We start from the raw sequence: 24846 nt of genomic DNA, 5'->3' as shown, positions 1-24846 counted from the left end.
TCTTCCTGTGATCAGGCTCATTTACAATGGAGGAGCCATTCCTCAGCCAACACCTTCTTCTGTACCGTCATTCAGCCACGCAGCATCTACCTTTCAGATATCTGTGACAAATACTGCACCTTGGGGGAGGGGGAGGATGCACAAAACACTGCCCCTCACTCTCAGATTTCTAAAAACACTACAAACACTGAATTTTTTTATAAAGAAAACCAGGCCTATATTAGCAACAACACAAGCGATTTATCATATTAGTAAGAAAGCAACAAAATTTCAAGACCCTGAAAAATGACATCCTATCTTATCAGGATTTCTAGGCTATCAGCCACTGCATAAAATGGCACGAGTCCTTGTAAGAACGACACTATCTAAAGTCCATGAGGGAAGGACAACAGAATTTCTTACTAGGGAAAGATACGCTTGCTTTGGCTGTTTCCTTCCTTAATGGTGATGCAGGATTTCTACTTTGATCTGGCAGCTTGTTTTCTTTACTGTTATTCCTATGGATTGGGTAATGGCAACATACTCACTCCATTGCTCAGAAGATAAGCAACACTCTTTCAGGTATAGTTTTTGGAGGACAACATCAGATCTGGGTACCTAGAGATCTGTGTCACTGTGGGCACAGAGTCTTCTGGAGAGGAAGGGCTGGGAGTGAGAAAGACATGAGAGGGAGCATCTTCCTTCTTGGGGCATCTGACGTGCGGCTGGGTCTAACCCTCGTCCAAAGCATGAATGAACACCAAGAGACACACCAAGAGAATGAAGATTCCAGAACTGCGAGCTTCTCAGACCCGCAGGAGCCCTTCCCAGAACCAGGCTCAGGGGAGGGCTGGCCGGACGCTCAGGTCAAGCTCTGCCTGTTCTCACGCTTCCGGCCCAACTGCGTGCAGACCCGTGAGCTGCCACCCGGTGAGGGTAAGGCTGCTGCACGAAGAGTTTAGTTTTACCTCCAGGTGACACAGAAGCAGTGCTGCTCCGACAGGTGAAGAAGCAGTGCTGCTCCTGACAGGTGACCGAGCTGAAGTAACTTTCTTCGCAGCCGCTTCAACAGCGACCTTGCCCAAGAGGAAAGAAGCAGGCCCGGGCACTTTCCCACGGCTGGCAGAGCCCTGGGTGGAGATGCTGAGCTGTGATGCGTCTGAGCGGCGACTAGGGAGGTGGTGCAGCTGTTCTGAACCAGCCCGCGAAAGGGGTCGAATTGGGCTCAGGTTCACAGTCCATAAACACCCCCCGCGATCTGCACCTTTGCTTTTATGCTGCACTGAGCAGTCCTAACGAAAGACACAAGCGACGGCTGGTGTGGTTTCTAATGTGAACAGACTAGTTCCCATCCACCTGAGCTGCAGGGAGGGGGCTCTGGCTTTCTGGATCTTTGTTCTGAGCAGGCAGGGGCTCTGCACGGTCAAACCTCATGCAGGAGCCGTCTGGCAGAGCCCGTTCTCAGACACACTCAGATTTAACCATCCCCTTTCCCAGCGTCAAAAGACCTAGCACAGCCAGAGAGATCAAGGTGAACTCTGTGACCGCCCCGTCAATTTTACAGAGCATTCCGGTCACATTTAACCTAAACTCAGTTTAGTGCTGCCCCCTACGTCCTGCGAGTTGAATGACAACAAGAAACAAGAAGCAATTTCGTATCATCTGGCGAAATCAGAGTCCGCTTGGCACACTGTTAGCACAAATAGTAAGAAGCCACACGGACTGCGCACCAATTGTGCGCCAGGCACTGCTTAATGCATGTTGATGAGCATGAACTAAACGAATCCTCAAAACAACCTCATCAAGGACTATTATTTTCTTCATGATGCAGCCTGTAGTCATGAACTCAAGCTAAAGCAGATACACATGAAGATAAGAGAAAACACCAGATAAATACAGTAAACACACACACGAAGTCAGACTCCCAGTCGCCCTCCTTTCTTCGCTCTTATGCCCAGTCACGGGCACTTTCCAGGCAGCCGTGTGTCCCTTCTGTTGTCAACACAAATGAAAACCTCTCAAGAGCCTTAAGTATCTACTTACGATACGTCCCTCGTCTGGCCGGGACGCAGCTACCAAACGCACTTTCCAGAACACCCTCCCGCACGGCGCTCCTCTCCGCGTGACCTAAACCCACGGGCCTGACTCCAGGGTGGCCCACGTCACTATTCTCACGTCTCCAGCCCAGGCGGAACCCCGTACAAACGTCGGGCGCCCTCTGCTTCACTCGAAGGCTCTTTTTGCTCCGCCTCCTCTGTGCCGAGTCCAACTCGGAGACCCTCCAAGATCCAGGCTCAAAACCTCTGAAGGTATCACCCGACCCACAGCCTTCTGTGCAAGAGTTGGAATTCAGTCGCCACGGGGGCTTCCCAGGATAAACACATTTTTCATTACCGAGATATAACTTACATGCCACAAAACTCACCCTTTTGAAGTACACGATTCGGTGGTGTTTAGTATACTCTTGAGGTCTGCTGAACATCTCCACTAATTCCAGAACTTTTCATCACCCCCCAGTGAAACCCATTACTCGTGACGCCTCATTACCCTCTCCCCGCCCCCGTCCCCAGCCCCTGACAGCCACCAATCTGCTTTCTGTTGCTGGATTTGCTTAATTTGGACATGCCATATCTAAGGAATTATACAGTATGTGGTCTTTTGGGATCCACTTCTTTCTTTTTTTTTAATTTCATTATTCTTTTCGGTTTTTTTTTTTTTTTTTGGCTGCACCTGCGGCATGTAGCAATTTCCAGGCCAGGGATTGAACCCACACCACAGCAGCAAGCTGAGCTGCCACGGTGACAAAGCTAGATCCTTAACCTATTGCACCACAAGGGAACTCCCAGCTTCTTTCTTAGCATAAACTTTTCAAGATTTATCAGTGGCCGTAGCATGTATCAGTGCCTGAGTCCTTTTCACGGACAAATAATATTCCATTATACGAAGACACATATTTTGTTTGTCCATTCACTAGTTGACGGACACATGGGTTGTTTCTACTTTGGGGCTACGGGGATTAAGGCTGCTGTGAACACATGTACAAGTTTTGGTGCGGATGCGTGGGCACATATGTCGATTTCTCTGCGTATATTCTTCGGAGTGGGACTGCTGCTGGGCACACTGTCACCGGCGCAGCACGAGGCACCAGCTTCTCTACTTTCTCGCCCACACCTGTTGCTGTCTGTCTCCCCGTGAGTGAGGGGCATCTCGCTGTGGCTCGGACTTGCCTTTCCCTGGTGACGAAAGATGCTGAGCAGCTCTCCTGCGTAAGTACCTGCAGACACATCTCCGTCTCCCTTCTCGTGTCCCCCCCTCCCAGGCCTGCCTGTACAACTGCCACCGGAAACGGCAGCTGCCCTCCCTCCCCACCCCTCTCGCCTTCCAACCTACACGGCCCTAGATGGGTATTAAGTTTTCGCAAACCTAAACTCTGCATTAGCCTCCTCGCACGCACATGGAAAGAGAAATGGCACTTGGAAAGCTGGGCTCAGAGCTGCTTCTTGGACAGGTTTAGCCACGAGGACGCGTGAGTGACACAATCACACTTACATCGATTCCTCCTTAGAAGCCGTCCTGGCCAGAAGGTCTTCCTGTTCCTTCATCTTATCTACAGCTTGGGCTTGTTTTTCAATTTCATTAAAGCTCGTATTCGCCAGTTTCTGGGCTCCCAGACTTCCTTTTTTGGCCCCAAGCTGGAAGACACAGTATAAGATTGCATTCTACCCCTGACTGTCTGGAGCTGTCTGCGAACAGCTAACACGTATGGGGGGTAAGGACCCTGACCTCACGACTCGGTGAGGTGGGGGTCGTCACCAGCCCTGGTGACAGGGGCAGACCTGAGGCTCCTGCCAGTTGAGGGACTCAACCGAGACCACACGGCCAGCAAGTGACGAGTGGGGCTCAGACGCCGCGCCTGCCTCCAGAGGGGCTCTGCCAGGAATCCCGACCTCTGAACGCCCCCCTGCCCCGTGACCGCCCTCCAGCCCTGGAATAAGAAACGTTAAACACGCATTCTAGAAAATCTTCAGCAGCCTGACATTCACCATACTGGCCAAAATACACTTAACCAAAGCCACATTGACTGTGATATGGCTCGAGATAAAGACCAGCGAAATGACAGCAGTGGTTTTCTTGAGAGCATAACCCATCTCAGAGCGGGACCACCAGAGACCTTACACAGAATACTTACTCCTCGTCTGCCCTGATTTGGTTTCTTTTTTATGATGGAGGAAACCTCTGCCAAAAAATAGAAAGTGGAAAGTCAGACCAATGGAAATACATAATTTTTCTATTTTTTAGTGTTTCTTAAAAACATTCTAAGATACTGTAATTATTAAGAGGCTATAACTTTTTCCACATTAGTTTGCTGTCAAGAAGAATCAAGTATATGAGTGGTTTTGTTTTGTTTTGTTTTGTTTTTTTGCTTTTTAGGGCTGCACCTGCGGCATATGGAGGTTCCCAGGCTAGGGGTTGAATCAGAGCTACAGCTGCCAGCCTAAGCCACAGCCACAACCATATCAGATCAGAGCCTCATCTGTGACCTACACCACAGCTCACAGCAGCACCGGATCCTTAACCCACTGAACAAGGCCAGGAATCGAACCTATGACCTTGTGGTTCTTAGTTGGATTCGTTTCCACTGTGCCATAACAGGAACTCTGAGCGCTTTTTTTTTTTTTTTGATTAACAGAGCTTCATTAAAATGGAGCCCAAACTCAGAGAGTACATATTTTTTTGGATGCCATGTGAAGAGAAATGAGCTTGATGCATTTATCACTTCCTTCAGGAGCATTTCTTTTTTCTTTCTTTCTTTTTTTTTTTCTGGTCTTTTTGCTATTTCTTTGGGCCGCTCCCGCGGCATACGGAGGTTCCCAGGCTAGGGGTCCAATCGGAGCCACAGCCACCGGCCTACACCAGAGCCACAGCAACGCAGGATCCGAGCCGCGTCTGCGACCTACACCACAGCTCTCGGCAACACCGGATCCTTAACCCACCAAGCAAGGGCAGGGACCGAACCCGCAACCTCATGGTTTCTAGTTGGATTCATTAACCACTGCGCCACGACGGGAACTCCCAAAATTATTCTAAACTACGAAGTTAGCCAGGCTTTATGGATACAACTAAAGCAGCGATGCGCTTTTCCATCTGGACTTATGTACAGATTTTATCATATCCATGGATAAGAAATACACGGCATTCTCTTATGTTGATAGCATCGCTTTCTAAATTGCGCAAAAACATACGATGCTCTTAGGTACTTTCTTAAAAATCATTTTCTGGGTAAATTTTAATCTTGGATTACATATTCTGTTTCTAAAATGATGTTTAAGAAACCCAGTAAGACTGTATTCTTTTATTCGTGCAAAGATGAGACTGCGCTTTAATAGGAAAAGATAGCATAAAACTACAAACAACAAAGACGAACATTTTCAGTCCTAGAGAGAATAACATCACGTCAAGAGGAGAAAAAAGACAGCCGTGAAAATCTGCCTTTTCGTCACGTTCTTTCGGATTTGTATTGCAGGACTCGCATAATTTGCTCCCGACCTCCTCCACGTGTATTAACACGTGATGAAACTGCCTGGAACGTGTCTCACAGTTTAGTTATCTTTCACCAAAGCAGCTGCTTTGCAATTAATGCAGTGTAAGGTGCACTAATTTCAGATTATAATTCCCTGAGAGTGAAAAATGAGAGAGGAAGTTCACCCGTAATAAGATCAGAAAGAGAGGAAAATGCTGAGTTTGCGAGTAACGGGGGATGACAAGGCTGCCCTGGCCTCTGCTTAGGCTGCGACGTAAACCAGCAGAACACCAAGAGCCACCTTCGCCGGGGACACGGGCTGCTGCGTGCCCCAGGCGTCATCACAGGTGGCAGCAGGACAGCGGTTTTTGCTGTAGATAAATCGCAGTGGTAGATGAGTAGTCGTGATACCATATCACTCTCTAAGGTCGAGGCAGAATGTAAAGCCGGGATTCATCTTCTTCTCAATTCCTCTCACCCTCCAAGTCCGAATGCAGGGTTAACGCAGCTCACCTAGAGCAGCCTTAGTGGGCACATTAAGACCTTCCACGCTTGGTCCTTGTTCTGCTCCTCCTGAAAGTTAAAAATATCGGTATTCATGAAGATAATATACTCAAATGTGCTTGAATATATAACACGCTCGACTTGCTCAGTACGACTTATTTCAGCCAATTCTGTCAATGACTGTTTTCTTTTCTTTTTTTTTTTTTTTGGCCATACCCATGGCATGCGGAAGTTCCCGGGGCCAGGGATCAAACCCATGCCACAGCAGGGACAATGCCACATCCTCCACTACTAGGCCCCCAGGGAACTCCTGATTATCGTCTCTTTTCAGCTTGATATTCTATTTTATCACTTTAAGAGTTCTGATGTAAAGGTCCATTAAAACAGGTGTACTTTGTTTCCAGTTGCTCTGTAGCATAAAAATGTTAGTGGTCTCCCCAGCTGAAGTCAGTGGGAAGTCCACCTTACGATCTGATGTTTTAAAGGAAACTGCTCTGAGATACCCTGTAGATATGTGGACTTCAGACCCAATGTACGTCAACACTTGGAAATTCTAACACCAAAATTATATCAATGACAGAAACCTACATTTTCAGTTGCTAATAAGCCTGCCCTATCTTCTGGTTGACCTAAAAAATCATCCTGGTTAGGAGTTCCCATCGGGGCCCAGCAGAAACAAATCCAACTAGGAACCACGAGGTTGTGGGTTTGATCCCTTGGCCTCCCTCAGTGGGTTAAGGATCTGGCGTGGCTGTGAGCTGTGGTGTAGGTGGCAGATGTGGCTTGGATCCTGCATTGCTATGGCTGTGGCGTAGGCTGGCAGCTGTAGCTCCGATTAGACCCCTAGCCTGGGAACTTCCATATGGAGTGGGTGTGGCCATAAAAAGACAAAAAAAAAAAATATGGACAAACAAAATGTAGTATATTCATGCCGTGGAATACTATTTGGCCAGGAAAAGAAATGCTGATACGTGCTACTATATGGATGAACCTTGAAGAAACTGCTAAGCACAAGCAGCCAGTTACGAAAGGCCACATACTCTATGATTCCATAGATACGAACTGTCCAGGATAGGCAGGTCCTTAGAGACAGACAGCAGACTCGTGGTTGCCAGGGGCTGGGGGCAGGCGGAGAATGGCGAGTGCCTGCTAATGGGAGGGGCTCTGGGCTGCTGAAAACATCCTGAAATTAGACAGCAGTGAGAGTCGCACAACCTTGTGACTGTACTAAAAACCAGGGTTTTGTACACTTTAAAGAGGTTCAATTTTAGGGTGTGTAAATTATATCTCAATCAGCGGCCCATCAGTGGTTAAGCAGATACTCAAGTATTTTGTTTTTATAAATATTTTCAAAGGAAATCTCTAGGTAAGGCATTTTTTTTTCTCTGTCTTTTCTTGGGCCGCTTCTGCGGCATATGGAGGTTCCCAGGCTAGGGGTCTGATCGGAGCTGTGGCCACCGGCCTACGCCACAGCCACAGCAACGCGGGATCCGAGCCGCGTCTGCAACCTACACCACAGCTCATGGCAACGCCGGATCTTTAACCCGCTGAGCAAGGCCAGGGATGGAACCCGCAACCTCATGGTTCCTAGTCGGATTCGTTAACCACTGCGCCACAACGGGAACTCGTAGGTAAGGCATTTAAACAGGCAAAGCAGGATGAGTGAGAACAATGACTATGTGTAGAAAAAGAACTCACTGATGACCTACTATGGGCCAGCAGCCCCCAGGACACTGGAGAGACAGCAGTAAGAACACAGAAGCAGGGTGTCGCAGGCCCTATATCCTAATGGCTAAAATTCTTTTCTTCTCTTTTCATTGTACATGATCCTTAAATTTATTCAAGACTGTACCTTGTCACTGGATACTAACAAATGAAATGCCGGGTTCAGCCCTGAGAGGACAAGCTTCCCTGACTAGCTACTGCTTAAGAAAACTTCTAGATGGAGAAGAGAGAGGAAAGTGTTGCTGCAGGTGCAAAGGGAGGAGACATTCTCAACAATAAAATCTTTCAGGAGAAATTCTTCAGCTAAGATTGCAGATTCTAATTGATTCGCAAGAAAAATATCTAGTTCTGCATTTAGTTACTTTAGTTTTCTGTTAGTAAAACAGACGGAAACATGTGAATTTCACAGGGTGCTAGACCTCCCATGGCAGGTAACCTTGAATCTCAGAAGATATTTTGTATCAACACCCAAACCACCACCTGTAGTTCCTGAAGGTACAAAGCCCACCTTTTCTCTGTGTTAGTCAGGAGGCTGTTTAGTCAGAATTACCTTTTCTCTTCTCTCCTCTGAGTAACGACAAACTGATCAACAGCAGGTAGAATCCTTATTTTAAGAAAGAATCTCTCCTAAGACAAATACCAAATGACATCACTTTTATGGGGAATCTAAAATATGGCACAAATGAACCTTTCTACAAAACAGAAACAAACGCATGGACGTGGAGAACAGACTTTGAGTTTGCCAAGGGGGAGGGGGAGGGAGTGGGATGGACTGGGAGTTGGGGTTTGGCAGATGCCAACTATTACATTTAGGATGTGATAAAGCAATGAGGCCCTCCTGTACAGCACAGGGAACTATATTCAATCACTTGCGATGGAAGATATTTTAAGGAAAAGAATGTGTATATATATACATATAAAACTGGGTCATTTTGCTATACAGCAGAAATTGACAGAACATTGTAAATCAACTGTAATAAAAACTTTAGAAAGAAAGAAGGAAAGAATCTCTCTGGATTTCCCTTGCAGTGCAATGGGTCAAGGATCTGGCACTGTCCTTGCAGTGGCTCAGGTCACTGCTGTGGGGTGGATTTGATCCTTAGCCTGGGAACTTCCATATGCCACAGGCATGGCCATAAAATTAAAAAAAAGAAAAGAAAAGAAAAAGAAGAAGGAATCTTTCTTTAGAAGGGCTCTCAGCCTAGTGAAGGGACACAAGGGGCACGCCTGCTAACGGACATGGTGACCCCAGAACTGAGACGCGCTGGGCCAAGAGGGAGACAACACCCACAAACATGACCGTGACGGTGAGCGCTTGCTGGTGAGACACGGCCTCTCTGACAAGTGGACTTCAAGCTGAGACCCCAGTAAGGAGGTGGCCACGTGACGATCAGAGGTGAAGTTGCAAGCAAAACTGAAGGCAGACAGGGAAGGACCCGGGGCAGGGTGGCTGCGGTGGGGCCCGAGTCTGAGCAATCACAGCTCAGTGCCGCTTAGATGTGGAAGTGGCTTCTCTGTAGGCATTCAGGGTCACGTGCAAAAAGAAGACATGTGGGGGAGTTCCCTGGCGGCCTAGGTTAAGGATCTGGTGTTGTTACTGCTGTGGGTCAGGTCACTGCAGTGGTGGGGGTTTGATCCCTGGCCCAGGTGCAGCCAAAAAAGGGGAAGAAATGTGTGTGGCGGGGGGGGGAATCACAGGTTACAAATCATATGAAAACCAGCCATGTCAGGGTTCTTTGCATATTAAGGAAACGAGCTTTCTGTCTATACGTGAAATGCAGATGTTGACCATTTGTCTTTGAAGCACTTCTTCAGAACAGAAATGCTGCATTTCTAGAAGTCGGATTAATAATTTATCTTGAATGTGCATAAAGGGTGACAGAAAAGCCCCACCCATGTTTCTTCTAGTACCTGCATAGTTTTGTGCTTTATATTCAAATCTTCAACCTACCTGAATTAATTAATTAATTAATTTAGCTTTTTAGGGCCACACCCGAGGCATATGGAAGTTCCCAGGCTAGGGGTAGGATCGGAGCTGCAGTTGCCAGCCCACACCACAGCCACAGCAACGCAGGATCCGAGCCTTGTCTGCAACCTACACCATGGCTCACAGCAACACTGGATCCTTAACCCACTGAGCAAGGCCAGGGATCGAACCCGCAACTTCATGGATCCTAGTCGGATTCGTTTCTACTGTGCCACAAGGGGAATGCCCCACCTGAATTTAGTTTGGTATAAAGAGTAAAGAAGGAATTCTGCTTTTTTTTTCTTTTTGTCTTTTTGCCACTTCTTGGGCTGCTCCCGTGGCACATGGAGGTTCCCAGGCTAGGGGTCGAATTGGAGCTGTAGCCACCGGCCTACGCCACAGCCACAGCAATGCGGGATCCGAGCTGAGTCTGCAACCTACACCACAGCTCACGGCAACGCCGGATTGTTAACCCACTGAGCAAGGGCAGGGACCGAACCCGCAACCTCATGGTTCCTAGTCGGATTCGTTAATCACTGCGCCATGACGGGAACTCCGAATTCTGCTTTGTTTTATCACATTTTCCAAAACGCTAGGTAACATGTCCACATTATTCACTCTTCTCCAGGATACATGCTGTTCCTGTCCTGACTCACTAATGGGCCTATTCTTAGACCTGTGATGAAAAGCAGGCATCCTTAAATCCCTCTGATGGAATCTCAGACACCCCCACAAATGGGATTACTTAAACAGGCAATTCAACACAAGCGAAGTGACCTCTTTTCTTTACGACGCACTCCCTGATTCCAGTCTCCCAAGAGCTGAAGGACTCTCACTTCCAGCACCCTTTACATGATAAATGCCATGTACTCTCAACCTTCTCGCGAAATCCTTGCCAGGAAGCTTCTCATACCGTCACCCAGTCTTAAGGCGGTGACTCTTTAGTCCTTCCTGCTACACTAAGTTCCTTAAAGCAGTTCCAGGCCCAACTCCCATAAGCCATCACCTCCAAGGGTCCCATGCTCTAGGAGTTGGCCGCTCAGTTGTCCAATGTTATTATTATTACTTTTTTTTTTTTCCCCTTGCCTATGGCACGTGAAAGTTCCTGGACCAGGACTGAACCCAAGCCACAGTGGCGATTCGAACCACTGCAGTGACAACATCAGATCCTGAACTTGCTGCACCACAAGGGAACTCTTGCACACTACCTTTTTTGTTTGTTTGTTTGGCTTTTTGGCTTTTCTAGGGCCACTCCCGCGGCATGTGGAGGTTTCCAGGCCAGGGGTCTAATCAGAGCTATAGCCTCCAGCCTACACCAGAGCCACAGTAATGCCAGATCCGAGCCGTGTCTGCGACCTACACCACAGCTCATGGCAACGCTGGATCCTCGACCCACTGAGCGAGGCCAGGGATCAAACCTGCAACCTCATGGTTCTTAGTCGGATTCACCGACCACTGAGACACGAAGGGAACTCCACTATTATTATTTTTTAATTTATGCGAACACCCTGGCTAGCAAAAAATGCTCGGTTTTAAAACAGAAAATGTTGATTCCTGATCCCACTGATGTAAGTATATTTATAATAAATATAATCCTATAATTCTAGAATCCCAGATGTTAAACATTAGATATCATCTCTGTACAGAATAGTTTTAAATTTTATTTTATTTTTGTTTTTTAGGGCCACACCCACAGCATATGGAAGTTCCCAGGCTAGAGGTCGAATTGGAGCTACAGCTGCTGGCCTACACCACAGCCACAACAATGCAGGATTGGAGACGCATCTGCAACCTATACCACAGCTCACAGCAACGCTGGATCCTTAACCCACTGAGCAAGGCCAGGGATCGAACCCACAATCTCATCATTACTAGTCGGATTCATGTCCACTGCGCCACAACAGGAACTCCCTAGATGGTTTTTTAAATTGAAATCTGTTTTTCTGATTATAAAAGTAACATATTCTCATTATAAAAGTTCTGTCACTTCAAAACTGTGTCAAGTTGAAAATAAAAATCCTCAGTAATTGCATTCGCTAGTGAACAATTTGGTGTTAACTGTGTGTGTGATTTCGGCTCTGTTTTTTATAAAAAGGAGATCATACTCCACGATCTGTAACCTTTTTTCCCTACTTGATAACTGGGGAAAAAAGACACTGGTGGGAAATCTTTTTTTTTTTTTTTTGTCTTTTTGCCTTTTGGGGGGCCGCTCCCTCGGCATACAGAGGTTCCCAGGCTAGGGGTTGAATCAGAGCTGTAGCCACCGACCTACGCCAGAGCCACAGCAACGCAGGATCCGAGCTGCGTCTGCGACCTACACCACAGCTCACGGCAATGCCGGGTCCTTAACCCACTGAGCAAGGGCAGGGACCGAACCCGCAACCTCATGGTTCCTAGTCGGATTCGTTAACCACTGCGCCACGACGGGAACCCCAGGAAATCTTTTCCAATAACGCCACAGACGCCAGGGACCCTCAGGGCAGCGCTGGGGGATCTACCTTCGCTGTTGGCTGGAGGGGTGTCCATGTTCCTCGATGTTAAAGAAGACGGTTCTGGCGGAGCCGATGCCCAGCCTGGGCCGCTCCCCTGAAGCAAGGCGAGAAAAGTCATTAGCAGCAAGGAAAGAAAAGTCACAAAAAACAAATAAAAACAGGGGAAAACCTAGTAACTTAGAGAGTCACCTTCTGAGTGCCTGGATTAGTGGGAAGGAGGATACTATTAAAACATGCCTGTTCTTTTTTGGAGGGGGGACTATGCTCGCCGCCTGCAAAAGTTATCAGGGCAGGGACTACACTGGATCCTTAACCCACTGCGCCACCAGGGAACTCCAAAACATATCTATTCTTAAGTCTCTGTTTTGTTTTTTCTTCTTAGGGCTGCACATGTGGCATGTGGAAGTTCCTAAGCTAGGGGTCGAATCCGAGCTGCAGCTGCCGGCCTACACCACAACCAGAGCAATGCAGGATCTGAGCCGCGTCTGTGACCTTAAACTGCAGCTCACGGCAATGCTGGATCCTTAACCCATTGAGCAAGGCCAGGGATCGAACCCACAGCCTCACAGTTCCTAGTCAGATTCTTTCCGCTGCACCACAACGGGAACTCCTGCATATACTCTTCGCCCAGCTTCCTCCAAGGTTAAAATGCCCAGGGTGCATTTGTCAAAACAAAGAATCATCACTGGTACAGTCTTCTGTTTTTTAAGGTTTTCATTTTTTGTTACAGTTGATTGATATTGTTCTTTCAATTTCTGCTGTACAGCAAAGTGACCCTGATATACATACATATGTATACTGTCTTTCTCACACTATCCTCCATCACGTTCCGTCACGAGTGACTCGCTCGAGGTCCCTGGCTGTACAGCGGGATCTCATCCCTGGTACATTCTGAGCCAAGTCCAGACTTTATTTGGATTTCACCAGTTCGTCCCACCAGGGTCTCTCTGCTGTCCCGGGTCCCCGCACCGCATTCGTCACGTCTCCTCGGTCCTTCCTTCCTGGTTTTTCGGGCCCTTGGAACTCGGGAAGGGTGCTGAGCGGGTGTGTGGCAGAAGGCCCCTCATCTGGGTCTGTGATGTTTTCCCGTGGCGAGACTAGGCTGGGCGAAGAGCGGCAGAGCCCCGCAGTGCCTTCCCCCGGCCTCAGGCAACACGGCTGAGCCCCGGCGAGGCCAGCCTTCGCCCCAAGGTCTCCTCCCTGTGAAGTTCCCTTCCCCCTTCCTGGCCTCTGGTGACTTGGGAAGCGAGTCACTAAGCCCAGCCCACATGCAAGGGGCGGGGCTTGAGCTCGGCACACCTGCGATTCGGAATGTCTCTGCGAGGAAGACTGTCCCTTGTCCCCATTTATTTCAATCCTCTGTGTATATCGGTATGGTCTCATGGATATATACATATATATTTTTTTGGCCACACCCTCGGCATATGGAAGTTTCTGGGTCAGGGATCGAACCCATGCCACAGCAGTGACCCCAGCCGCTGCAGTGACAACGCTGGATCCTTAAATGGCTGCGCCACAAGGAAACTCCAATGGACTCACAGATATTACTTTATTCTTTGGAGTATAGTCCAAATCTGTCATTATGTATTTTGTTGCTCAGACTGTTCCAGCTCGGACCACGGGGACCCTATCGGGTTAGTGCCTGAGCCCTTTAGACCACCTCATCCATCCCCTGGCCTTCTAGCACCTTCTTACTTTCTAGCACTTTCTTACTTGCTAGCACTGCAAGATGCTCTAGGCTCATCTGCCCCCCAGCCCTAGACCTAGAAACTGCCATCTCTCCAAAGGTAGCCATGGTTCTTTTTACTGGAGGATGGTATTTAGAAGCCAACATGCGTGAGCTGGGTGTGCCTGTTATACTGGGGTGTCACTGTCTCCAGGCCTCTCGGTGGACAGAGCTAGGGAACACACCTATGTGTGTACTGACCTCATGTACACACCTATCTATGATTAGTTTCTATAGTCAGTTCTTCATCGTGTGTGTATGTGTGTGTGTATATATATACCTACATACTAAACATGAATTCATACCAGGAAACATGAATTCATTCATGCATTGTGTGTATGGTGTGTGTGTGTGTGTGTGCGTGCACACCTACAGATACGTACTAAAGCAAACGTGAATTCGTACCAATATCTCCAACTCTAATCCACACTAAACTGTGCCTATCTCTCCTCCTTTTAGCCCATCATTTCTATTCCTAACATCTCTCAGCTACTAATCATGGATAGTCTGTATTTCCTTCTACATTAAACGACAGCAACGGATTACAACACAACACCTTACCTTTTCTCGTTTTCTGGTCTCGTCTTTTTGATAACTATTGGTTATGTCAATGATACCACGTACATAATGTGCAAGTTATAACAGTTAAAAAAAAAACAAAACCCAAGGTTTGGCAATTTATACAACATTAGATAATTTTTCCTTGAAAATTAAAGAAGGACAGAGTAGCAGTTAAGGCAAACAGTGTGCGCCCCCCCGCCGACCCCCCCGCAACAGACTGGAGGAGGCAGGGCAGGTAACAGAACACCTGAGGCTTTCAGCTGGGGTCACAAAGTCTTCCTTCAAGGACGGGTTAGTAAGTGTTTTAGGCTTCGCAGGCCTCATGTTCCCTGATCTAAGCAATTTGGGGAAAATCCAAAAGGAGCGTGGCTTATTGTTACTGCTGTTATCAGACCTCAAAGATGAGGCTAACAAAACAGCGCTGGTTGAAAGCTTCCTCTGCACTGAGTCCCAGTTACTTTTATCTGCATGAACTCATTTCATTCTCACAACAGCCCTGAGACATGTTCTATGTATACAGCTAAATAGGGGCAATGAGATTCAGACTCCTTTTAAAATCTGTGTGTATTTATTTATTTTGTCTTTTTAGGGCCGCTCCTGCGGCACATCAAAGTTCCCAATCAGAGCTGCAGCTGCCGGCAGACACCACAGCCACAGCAACACAGATCCAAGCCATGTCTGCGACCTACACACAGCTCATGACAACACCAGATTCTTAAACCCCTGAGCACGGCCAGGGATTGAACCCACATCCTCGTGGATACTGGTTGCATTAGTTACCACTGTGCCACAATGGGAGCTCCTAAAATCTGTGTTTAAAAAAGACCGCCTCATTCTTGTGGGTTCTGAAGCTCTGCCTCGCACTGGGACAGACCACTAGTCAGCCTCTCTCAGCCTCCCGGGAAGCGCAGTTTAGGACGCGGGACTAAATCCCAGCAGGCGGGATGTGAGCAGAAGTGGCGTGTGCTACCTCTAGGAGGTCCCGGGAGGAGACACTTGCTCTCTGTGGGCTGGGAGAGGTCACGAGCTGAGGCAGCCCCTCTGGACCCTGAGATGGAGCCCACAGGATGAAGAAAGCGAAACAAAATCTTGGTCAACCCTGGCCAGCCCACCTCTGACCTGCGGATGGGAAGTTAATTTCTGCCTTAAGGGACTATATTTCAGGGCTGTTTGTTACAGCAGCTTTGCCTGTATCTTAACCGGAACATTTTACGTATATGCCCCTTAGAACTTCACAACTTTATTTGTGTCTGAGAAGCATGCTTCGGATTTATGTAGAGTGTAACACATACCTCAGGAGAAGCATGAGACGCAAAAAAATCTTCTTCCTTTGGTGGAGGGGACGAAGGCGGAACCACACAGCTATCAAGCCACAGCTGGAACAAAAACACGCATACACACCGCTCAGCATCCCACCCAGCCCCACCTGGCCCTAAAGGGTTTTGTTTAATACTCTTCACTGCTGAAGAGGGCGTAAGGTCAGTAACAGGCCCACACAGGGCCCCTGAGCACGTTTTTGCAGTGTATCCATCCCGGAGCTGTGCAGCCAGACCTGGTGGAAGACAAAACACCAGCTCCCAAGCCTTCTCTGCCAAGGGAAGATCAAGGACCTGACGTCTAAGAGCAGGTTCCCAAGTGCAGCCAAACCTCCCTGTGGACTCTGTCTGCGAATGTGCCTACTCGCTACACGTTCCTTTTAACCCCAAATCTGCGTGGGCGCGAGCAGAGCCACAGAGCATCTGTGGCCTGAGGGGCACATTCCCAGCTGAGGCTGAACAAGGCGACACGCTGCCTCCCTGTTTTGGCTCCTGCTGTGGACACGTGTCCTTTTCCCAGTCTATTTGGTGAAGTGCTTTCCAGATTTTTGCGCTTCTTGGTGGTGAACTCACTGTTCAAAGCGGCCCCCAGCACAGGGCTGGGAGGAGCTAGCTTTGATGGGTCCACAGTATATCCTACGTAAGGAGTCTTTACACAGAAACACGTGTAAGGAGGGCCAGTCTTGAGCAGCTGACAAAAGTGTGCCCAGAAGCTCTGGGGACCAGCCCTGTACCCCCAGGGGTGATGCCTCAGCCCCCTCACATTCAGTGCTCTCAGCCACCTTATCGAGCAGGGCCCGTGAAGGGCGAGCATATGCCCGTGAATAACGAGAATCCACTAGACATTGTTTCCTGGTAAGAGAATCTGGCTAGAAAGAGTTACTGCTCAGGACAAAAAGCCACTTTTTCTACTGAAACCAATGTCCGTCTGAAGGAGACCCCCCAGGGCTCAGTCCCGCGGTGCTCACGTCCGTGCCGTGCTTCCTGGTTGCCTGGGAGGCCAGGGACTTGATCTTCTCCCTATAGAGCTGGGCAGCACGACTGTTGTACTTGGCATTGGTGTCGTTGGTGGCACATCCGTGTTGATGGAAAAAGGAAGACTGCAGAGGAAAAATTCGTGGGTTAACGGCGACACTGCACGCAATCTAACGTGGCGATCAAAACGCTTATGGCATGCTACGAAAGATTTTTTTGAAAATATGGGGAAAACCAAAATACTTTAAACCATGAACACTTTTAAAATAGATTTTCCCTTGTAAAAGGGGTAATATCTTCCACAGACATATCATTACTATTTTTGGAAAAGTGGCCATGAGAGTTGCACTACAAAATGCAATAAAAAATGAAATAACTGGCCCTTCCTTTTTCCACTAAACCACCTCCATCATCCTGAATGCTATTTTGGGAGATGCTTTCCACTCAGGACCTAAAAGGACCTAACTAACTCAAGGAATCTGCTTCAACTTGGACTCCACTACATTGGAGGTTTTGACAACTGGGTTAGAGCCACGCTAGCCCTCACCTTGTTTGGCACTGTTTCTTTCTCAGCAGAGATCACACATAGGCAAGGCGATAAGACAGATGCTCAGACAACTAGAGGACACTGCTTTCAACCACCTCGGAAGGATCTATGTATAGGCCTGAGTTATAGCATTCATGCTTCATTATTGCTCAGTGGGTTAAGGATCCGGCGTTGCCGTGAGCTGTGGTGTAAGTTGCAGACATGGCTTGGATCCCGTGTTGCTGTGGCTCTGGCGAAGGCCAGTGGCTACACAGCTCTGATTCGACCCCTAGCCTGGGCACCTCCATATGCCACGGGTGCGGCCCTAGAAAGGCAAAAAGACAAAAAAATATATATATATATAGTATTCACACTTCATTAAAGCAGGTGTGAGCAAGCCTTTTATCAACCCAATTGGATGAATAATGGCCTGAGCACCCCCGTGGACCAGACCCTGTCTGAGTTCTTTGTGGGTACCACTCCCTCAAAGCCTCATACTAACACTTTCAGACAGTCCCTGCTTACAGATGGGAAAACGGAAGCAGAGAGGTTCAACAACCTGCCCAGCGTCACACAGCTAAGCCAGGGGCAGGGCTGGCGTTCAACCCCAAGCAGGACACTTTCAGTTCCACTGCCTGAGCTGAACCACCCCTGACGGACCCTTCCCCACCCCGTTCCCGCCTCCTCCGCTGGCTGAGATGAGAAAGCAGTTCTCGGCAGTGGCGCGGGGGACTCTGCAACCTCAGGAGGGCTTAGGAGTGAGGGCAGATACAACCAGACCCACAGGACTGAGCTGAGGAGCAAGTCTGTGGACAGACTGACCACGGGCATGGCTTCCTGTTAACATGTCTAAAATACTTAAGGCATGCAGTCTCAATGGGGCAAAAACTGTTTCTTGGAAAGTGAAAAAAACCCACAAAATTTAGTTATTACAATGGTTTGTAGCCTTCCAAACTTCACCCCTACCTGAAAAAAATCAGATTCCTTAGTATTTAATTTCTCACACTAAATCTAGTGTAAATTTAAAATAAGCTAACATTAATTGTTCTGCTTAGGGAATAACGACAAAAGGCTGAGACACACTGATCCAAGGGAATCTGGTATTTTATTTTATTTTAACGTTATTTTATTTATTTATTTATTTATTTACTGTCTTTTTAGGGCTGCACCGGTGGCATATGAAGGTTCCCTGGCTAGGGGATGAATTGGAGCTGCAGCTGCCAGCCTACGCCTCAGACAGCACCACGGGATCTTAGCCGTGTCAGTGACCTACACCACATCTCGTGGCAACGCCAGATCACCGACCCACTGGGCGAGACCGGGGATCGAACCCACACCCTCATGGTTACTAGTTGGATTCGTTTCCGCTGTGTCATAACAGCACTTCCCGAATCTGGTATTTTAAAAACTACTATTTTAGATTCATAATTTTAATTTGAAATAGTCAATTGATGCTATACATATTTTTGTTTGAAATGTATACAAATTTGATTTCTTATACGCTGAATGTTTAATGGCATGTCTAAGCGAATTCGATTCACTCCATCTATGCCATTTTGGCATATATAATGGTACTTTATATAAAGGGTGATTTTGCTGGCTAGATTTGTAAGGCTGCCAGTTTAGTGTTTTAGAAACCAGATATACTGAGTTCATAAATGAAGTTTAAAATGTCCGAGGATCCTTAGCTAAGTCTGTAAATGAGGTTAAGGAAATTTGCCCTTTTAAAATTATCTACTCATGAACACGTGAACAATTTTTACGCAGAAATCACTAAGTTTATAAATTGATACATGATCTTCACATACTGGATTTGAGGATGCGGAAAACATGTGTTTTAACGTACAGATTTAATGAATAAAATTCAGATAAAAGCAGCTAGAGGCATTCCATTCCGAGTACAAACGTCACCCCGGGACACTAAAAAACGGTGTTGTCATAAAGCCTCCCGGTTTCTCTACATCGTCGCTTCCTGTTTTAATTTTCGTCAAAAGCAGTTATCCCCACCTGTTACTTTCTTGTTTATTCGTGTCTTTAACGGCCCTCTGTCTCCGCCTGGAGGGGAGGGGTTTCGTTTGTCTTGTCTGTCGCTGTATCCTAGCCCAGAGCTTCGTGTTTATTAAGTTTTCGGTAGATTTTTGGATAAACAAGCCAGCTGGGTCGTCCAGCTTCTCAGCCCGTCCTGTCCTCCCGCTGCCCAACAGGCCTCCCAAACTCTCACATGGAGACTAGGGCAACACACATTTACACAAGAAGGAAAACAGCAGAACTTACTGCACTGGCATTTCCTCCAACTTGCATGCATCGCAACTGAAACCAAGACCAGTTGGAATCCAGCTCTGTAGATCTAAAGGGAGAGAATACTCTTCAATGTTAGTACGTTTGCGTCCCTAGAATTAAGCCACTAAACTTTTGAGCGTAAGATTTCCTTGATCTTCGGGATCCTGGGGAATTCAAAGTTTGTGTTAACGGTGACCCGTGCTTCCAGGATGGTGGGACCCCGGGGTTTGTGACAGTGGGTAAGAGCCGCTCCTGGCCCCTCTGCCCCTTCCTAGAAGCCAAGGCTCCGATGGCCCCCGACCTCCTGCTCTCCTCCACGCCTGGCCACAGGCAGGCCACGCCAGGCAGCAGCACTTCTGCTGCTGGACTCCAGCCAGCCATCTCCTCCGGGGCACAGGGACATGACAAGCTTCCTGGGGCTGCTGGAGCAAGGTCGGCTCCTCACCCAGCATCTTTAATGGGCTGTGATCTGCAATTTGGTCATGGGTCTGGACTCAAAACAGACGTACTGTTCGGATTTTTTTCAGGTCGGCTACTTGTCCAGTTTGACCCCCAGCAGGGCCCAGGAGGATGCTCACATCTTATCATCGAGTGGAGGGACCCACCTAACAACTCCATCATCCGGGAGGGGAGAAAATTCAGGATTTAATGCTGCTGAAGTGAAAAGTGCTTCCTATCCCACCACAGCTCATGCCTCACTTCTCCGTAATCTAAGGCCAAATCAGAGCATGGTAAAGGCAATAATTACAGTCCCCAATAACAAAAACTCAACAGGAGGTCACTGTAAAGCGAGATATGACAGCCAAACGATGTTAGAAATATTTCTATTGCTTCCATAGATATGAGCAAAATGCTTTTCCCACATTTGACAACAGTCGTCCCACCCGAAGCGGAAAGGAATGTGGACACTTGTAAATGGAAACAGGTGGAAAACCCTTTAAAATGGAGAAGGTAGAAAAAAGGACCTTCAGATTTACCAAAAATGTCCTTTTATGCTGCCTTCCCTATTTCTTTACTCTCTCTGCCTACTGGTATCGTTCAAGTTTTATAAATGTTAGGATGTTATTTTGAAGCCAACGGCTACCTTAAGATTAAAAATAATACTAGTGCACAGAAGGTTCCGTCATGGCTCAGCGGAAACGAATGACTAGCATCCATGAGGAGGCGGGTTGGATCCCTGGCCTTGCTCAGTGGGTTAAGGACCCGGCGTTGCCGTGAGCAGTGGTGTACGTAACAGATGCGGCGTTGCTGTGGCTCTGGTGTAGGCCGGCGGCTACAGCTCCCCTAGCCTGGGAACTTCCATATGCTACAGGTGTGGCCCTAAAAAGACCAAAAAACAAAAAAAAACAAAAAAACCCAAAAACCCAACAACAACAAAAAAACTAATAGATATTATTGTGACATATACATGGGACAAATCCACTTCACGTAGCATATAAAAAGTAAAAATTAAACCATACTTTATAAGAAGCAGACAAAAAAACTCTTTTTAGAATTTGATTACCAAGCAAGGAATCAATGAAATCTCTTCTCTGAAAGATCCTGCTTAGTCCTCACACTTGCATGAATCCCCCAGGTGGGGTCACAGAGTGGCAGAGTCAACAGCATCGTCTCTGGAGACAGACCGAGAGCACAAATCTCAGTTCTGCCCTCACTAAGCTGGGTGGCCTTGGAGAAATTACTTAACCTCTCTCACCTTACTCTCCTCATCTATAAAGTAGGACAACTACAGTATCATCTAGTTTCCTCTTAGAGAAACTGAATAAGCCAATCTCTGAAAGGTGTGTAGCCATGGTAAATATCATGTCTAAAATTCTCACCACCACCATCATCAGCATCAGCATCACCCTCACCCTCACCCTCACCATCACCCTCAACCTCACCACCAGCTTCTCATCATCACCCTCAATGTCATCATCATCACCCTCATCATCACCTTCGACATCACCTTCACCACCATCACCACCACCACCATCATCACCTTCACCCTCAACATCACCTTCACCCTCAACATCACCCTCAACATCACCACCAGCTGATCATCACTCTCAACATCACCATCATCACCCTTGACATCAGCACCACCATCATCATCATCACCACCTTCACCATCATCATCCCCACCGTCATCATCACCCTCACCCTCAGCACCACCACCGTCATCACCACCTTCACCCTCAACATCACTCTCCTCATCACCCTCAACATCACCACTGTCATCATCATCATCACCACCCTCAACATTACTGTCATCACCATCGTCATCATCACCTTCGACATTATCATCATCCTATTGTCATCATCACCCTCACACATCACCATCATCACCCTTGACATCACCACCACCACCATCATCATCATCACCCTCACCCTCACTATCACCCTCAACATCACCACCACCACCTTCACCATCATCACCACCACCACCATCATCACTATCACCCTCACCGTCACCAACATCACCCTCAACATCGCCACCACCACCACCATCATCATCATCATCACCACCGTCATCACCACCCCTGACATCACCACCACCATCATCATCATCACCCTCACACATCACTATCATCACCCTTGACATCGCCACCACCACCACCATCATCATCACCACCTTCACCATCATCACCACCACCACCATCATCACTATCACCCTCACCGTCACCAACATCACCCTCAACATCGCCACCACCACCATCATCATCACCACCTTCACCATCATCACCACCACCACCATCATCACTATCACCCTCACCGTCACCAACATCACCCTCAACATCGCCACCACCACCATCATCATCACCACCTTCACCATCGCCACCACCACCACCATCATCACTATCACCCTCACCGTCACCAACATCACCCTCAACATCGCCACCACCACCACCATCATCATCATCACCACCGTCATCACCACCCCTGACATCACCACCACCATCATCATCATCACCCTCACACATCACTATCATCACCCTTGACATCGCCACCACCACCACCATCATCATCACCACCTTCACCATCATCACCACCACCACCATCATCACTATCACCCTCACCGTCACCAACATCACCCTCAACATCGCCCACCACCACCATCATCATCACCACCTTCACCATCATCACCACCACCACCATCATCACTATCACCCTCACCGTCACCAACATCACCCTCAACATCGCCACCACCACCATCATCATCACCACCTTCACCATCATCACCACCACCACCATCATCACTATCACCCTCACCGTCACCAACATCACCCTCAACATCGCCACCACCACCATCATCATCACCACCTTCACCATCATCACCACCACCACCATCATCACTATCACCCTCACCGTCACCAACATCACCCTCAACATCGCCACCACCACCATCATCATCACCACCTTCACCATCATCACCACCACCACCATCATCACTATCACCCTCACCGTCACCAACATCACCCTCAACATCACCACCACCATCATCATCATCATCACCACCTTCACCATCATCACCACCACCACCATCATCACTATCACCCTCACCGTCACCAACATCACCCTCAACATCACCACCACCACCATCATCATCATCACCACCTTCACCATCGCCACCACCACCACCATCATCACTATCACCCTCACCGTCACCAACATCACCCTCAACATCGCCACCACCACCACCATCATCATCATCATCACCACCGTCATCACCACCCCTGACATCACCACCACCATCATCATCATCACCCTCACACATCACTATCATCACCCTTGACATCGCCACCACCACCACCATCATCATCACCACCTTCACCATCATCACCACCACCACCATCATCACTATCACCCTCACCGTCACCAACATCACCCTCAACATCGCCACCACCACCATCATCATCACCACCTTCACCATCATCACCACCACCACCATCATCACTATCACCCTCACCGTCACCAACATCACCCTCAACATCACCACCACCATCATCATCATCATCACCACCTTCACCATCATCACCACCACCACCATCATCACTATCACCCTCACCGTCACCAACATCACCCTCAACATCACCACCACCACCATCATCATCATCACCACCTTCACCATCGCCACCACCACCACCATCATCACTATCACCCTCACCGTCACCAACATCACCCTCAACATCGCCACCACCACCACCATCATCATCATCATCACCACCGTCATCACCACCCCTGACATCACCACCACCACCATCATCACTATCACCCTCACCCTCACCACCTTCACCATCATCATCGCCATCACCACCATCACCCTCATCATGGTCATGACCATTAACTACCACTACTGTCACTATCACACTGTCATCATTGTGGTGACTCTGTCACACTGTGTTGTAAGCAGCAAGCTCCAGAGGACAGGGATGGCCCACATTTGTCTCTCAACTTCTAGCACAGGCACATAATGGGTATCTGAATGTGGGCTGACTCAAAACATTTTTAAGTGTCCTAAAAGTGAGGCTATAAGTGCTCAGATTTGTAATCTGCCTTTTTTTTTTTTTGGCTGAGCCCATGGCATGTGGAAGTTCCTAGGCCAGGACTGAACCTGCACCATGGCAGTGACCCAAGCTGCTGCAGTGACAACACTGGGTCCTTAACCCGACGCACCACAAGAGGACTACTGCTTTATGATTTTTAATCCTAAACTATCTTTTAAAAAAATAGCCAAATACGTCTGTATACATCTTAGAAATGGAGACAAGAACAAATTGTTCTTGAATTGACCTGAAAGGGACTCTCTCTCATAACACTGGAATTTCAAAATAAGATTTCGAAATTTTGAATTTTGATGATAATGGACTGAATATAGTCAAGCTTAAGGAGTCAACTGAATTGCTAATCATTTCTCATTTCTACAGGAAGAGGTAACCAACTATCTATAGGTTGATTTTTTTTTTTTTTTTTTTTTTTTTTAGAGCTACACCTGCAGCATATGGAGGTTCCCAGGCTAGGGGTCAAATCAGAGCTGTAGCTGCCAGGCTACACCACAGCCACAGCAACACCAGATCCCAGCTGCGTCTGCAACCTACACCACAGCTCATGGCAACGCCAGATCCTTAACCCACTGAGCGAGGCCAGGGATCGAACCTCCGTCCTCATGGATGCTAGTCAGATTCGTTTCCACTGAGCCACGATGGGAACTCCCTTGTAGGTTGATTCTTACCTTTAGATTAAGAGAAGGGTGAAAAGTGAGAGTCTGTGAGAGTGAAAAAAGTAAGTCAAAGAA

The 24846-nt window shown here is 47.9% G+C and overlaps 1 protein-coding gene across 1 annotated transcript in view; it reads right to left on the bottom strand.

Moving 5' to 3' along the window:
• Positions 1-24846, bottom strand: part of ARFGAP3 (ADP ribosylation factor GTPase activating protein 3) — a 59607-nt gene that overhangs the window by 23590 nt on the left and 11171 nt on the right. Inside the window, exons 3-9 of the mRNA XM_047786068.1 lie at positions 19566-19638; positions 16759-16890; positions 15767-15850; positions 12194-12281; positions 6014-6073; positions 4169-4215; positions 3529-3671 (exon numbers count right to left, since the gene is read on the bottom strand). Of these exons, the coding sequence (XP_047642024.1) occupies positions 3529-3671; positions 4169-4215; positions 6014-6073; positions 12194-12281; positions 15767-15850; positions 16759-16890; positions 19566-19638 (627 nt within the window). The remainder of the gene's footprint in view (positions 1-3528; positions 3672-4168; positions 4216-6013; positions 6074-12193; positions 12282-15766; positions 15851-16758; positions 16891-19565; positions 19639-24846) is intronic.

Source organism: Phacochoerus africanus, chromosome 7 (genome assembly GCF_016906955.1).
Source record: "Phacochoerus africanus isolate WHEZ1 chromosome 7, ROS_Pafr_v1, whole genome shotgun sequence".
Taxonomy (NCBI): domain Eukaryota; kingdom Metazoa; phylum Chordata; class Mammalia; order Artiodactyla; family Suidae; genus Phacochoerus; species Phacochoerus africanus.
The sequence above is the reverse complement of the archived record's forward strand: the minus strand, read 5'-3'. Positions and strand labels throughout refer to the sequence as shown.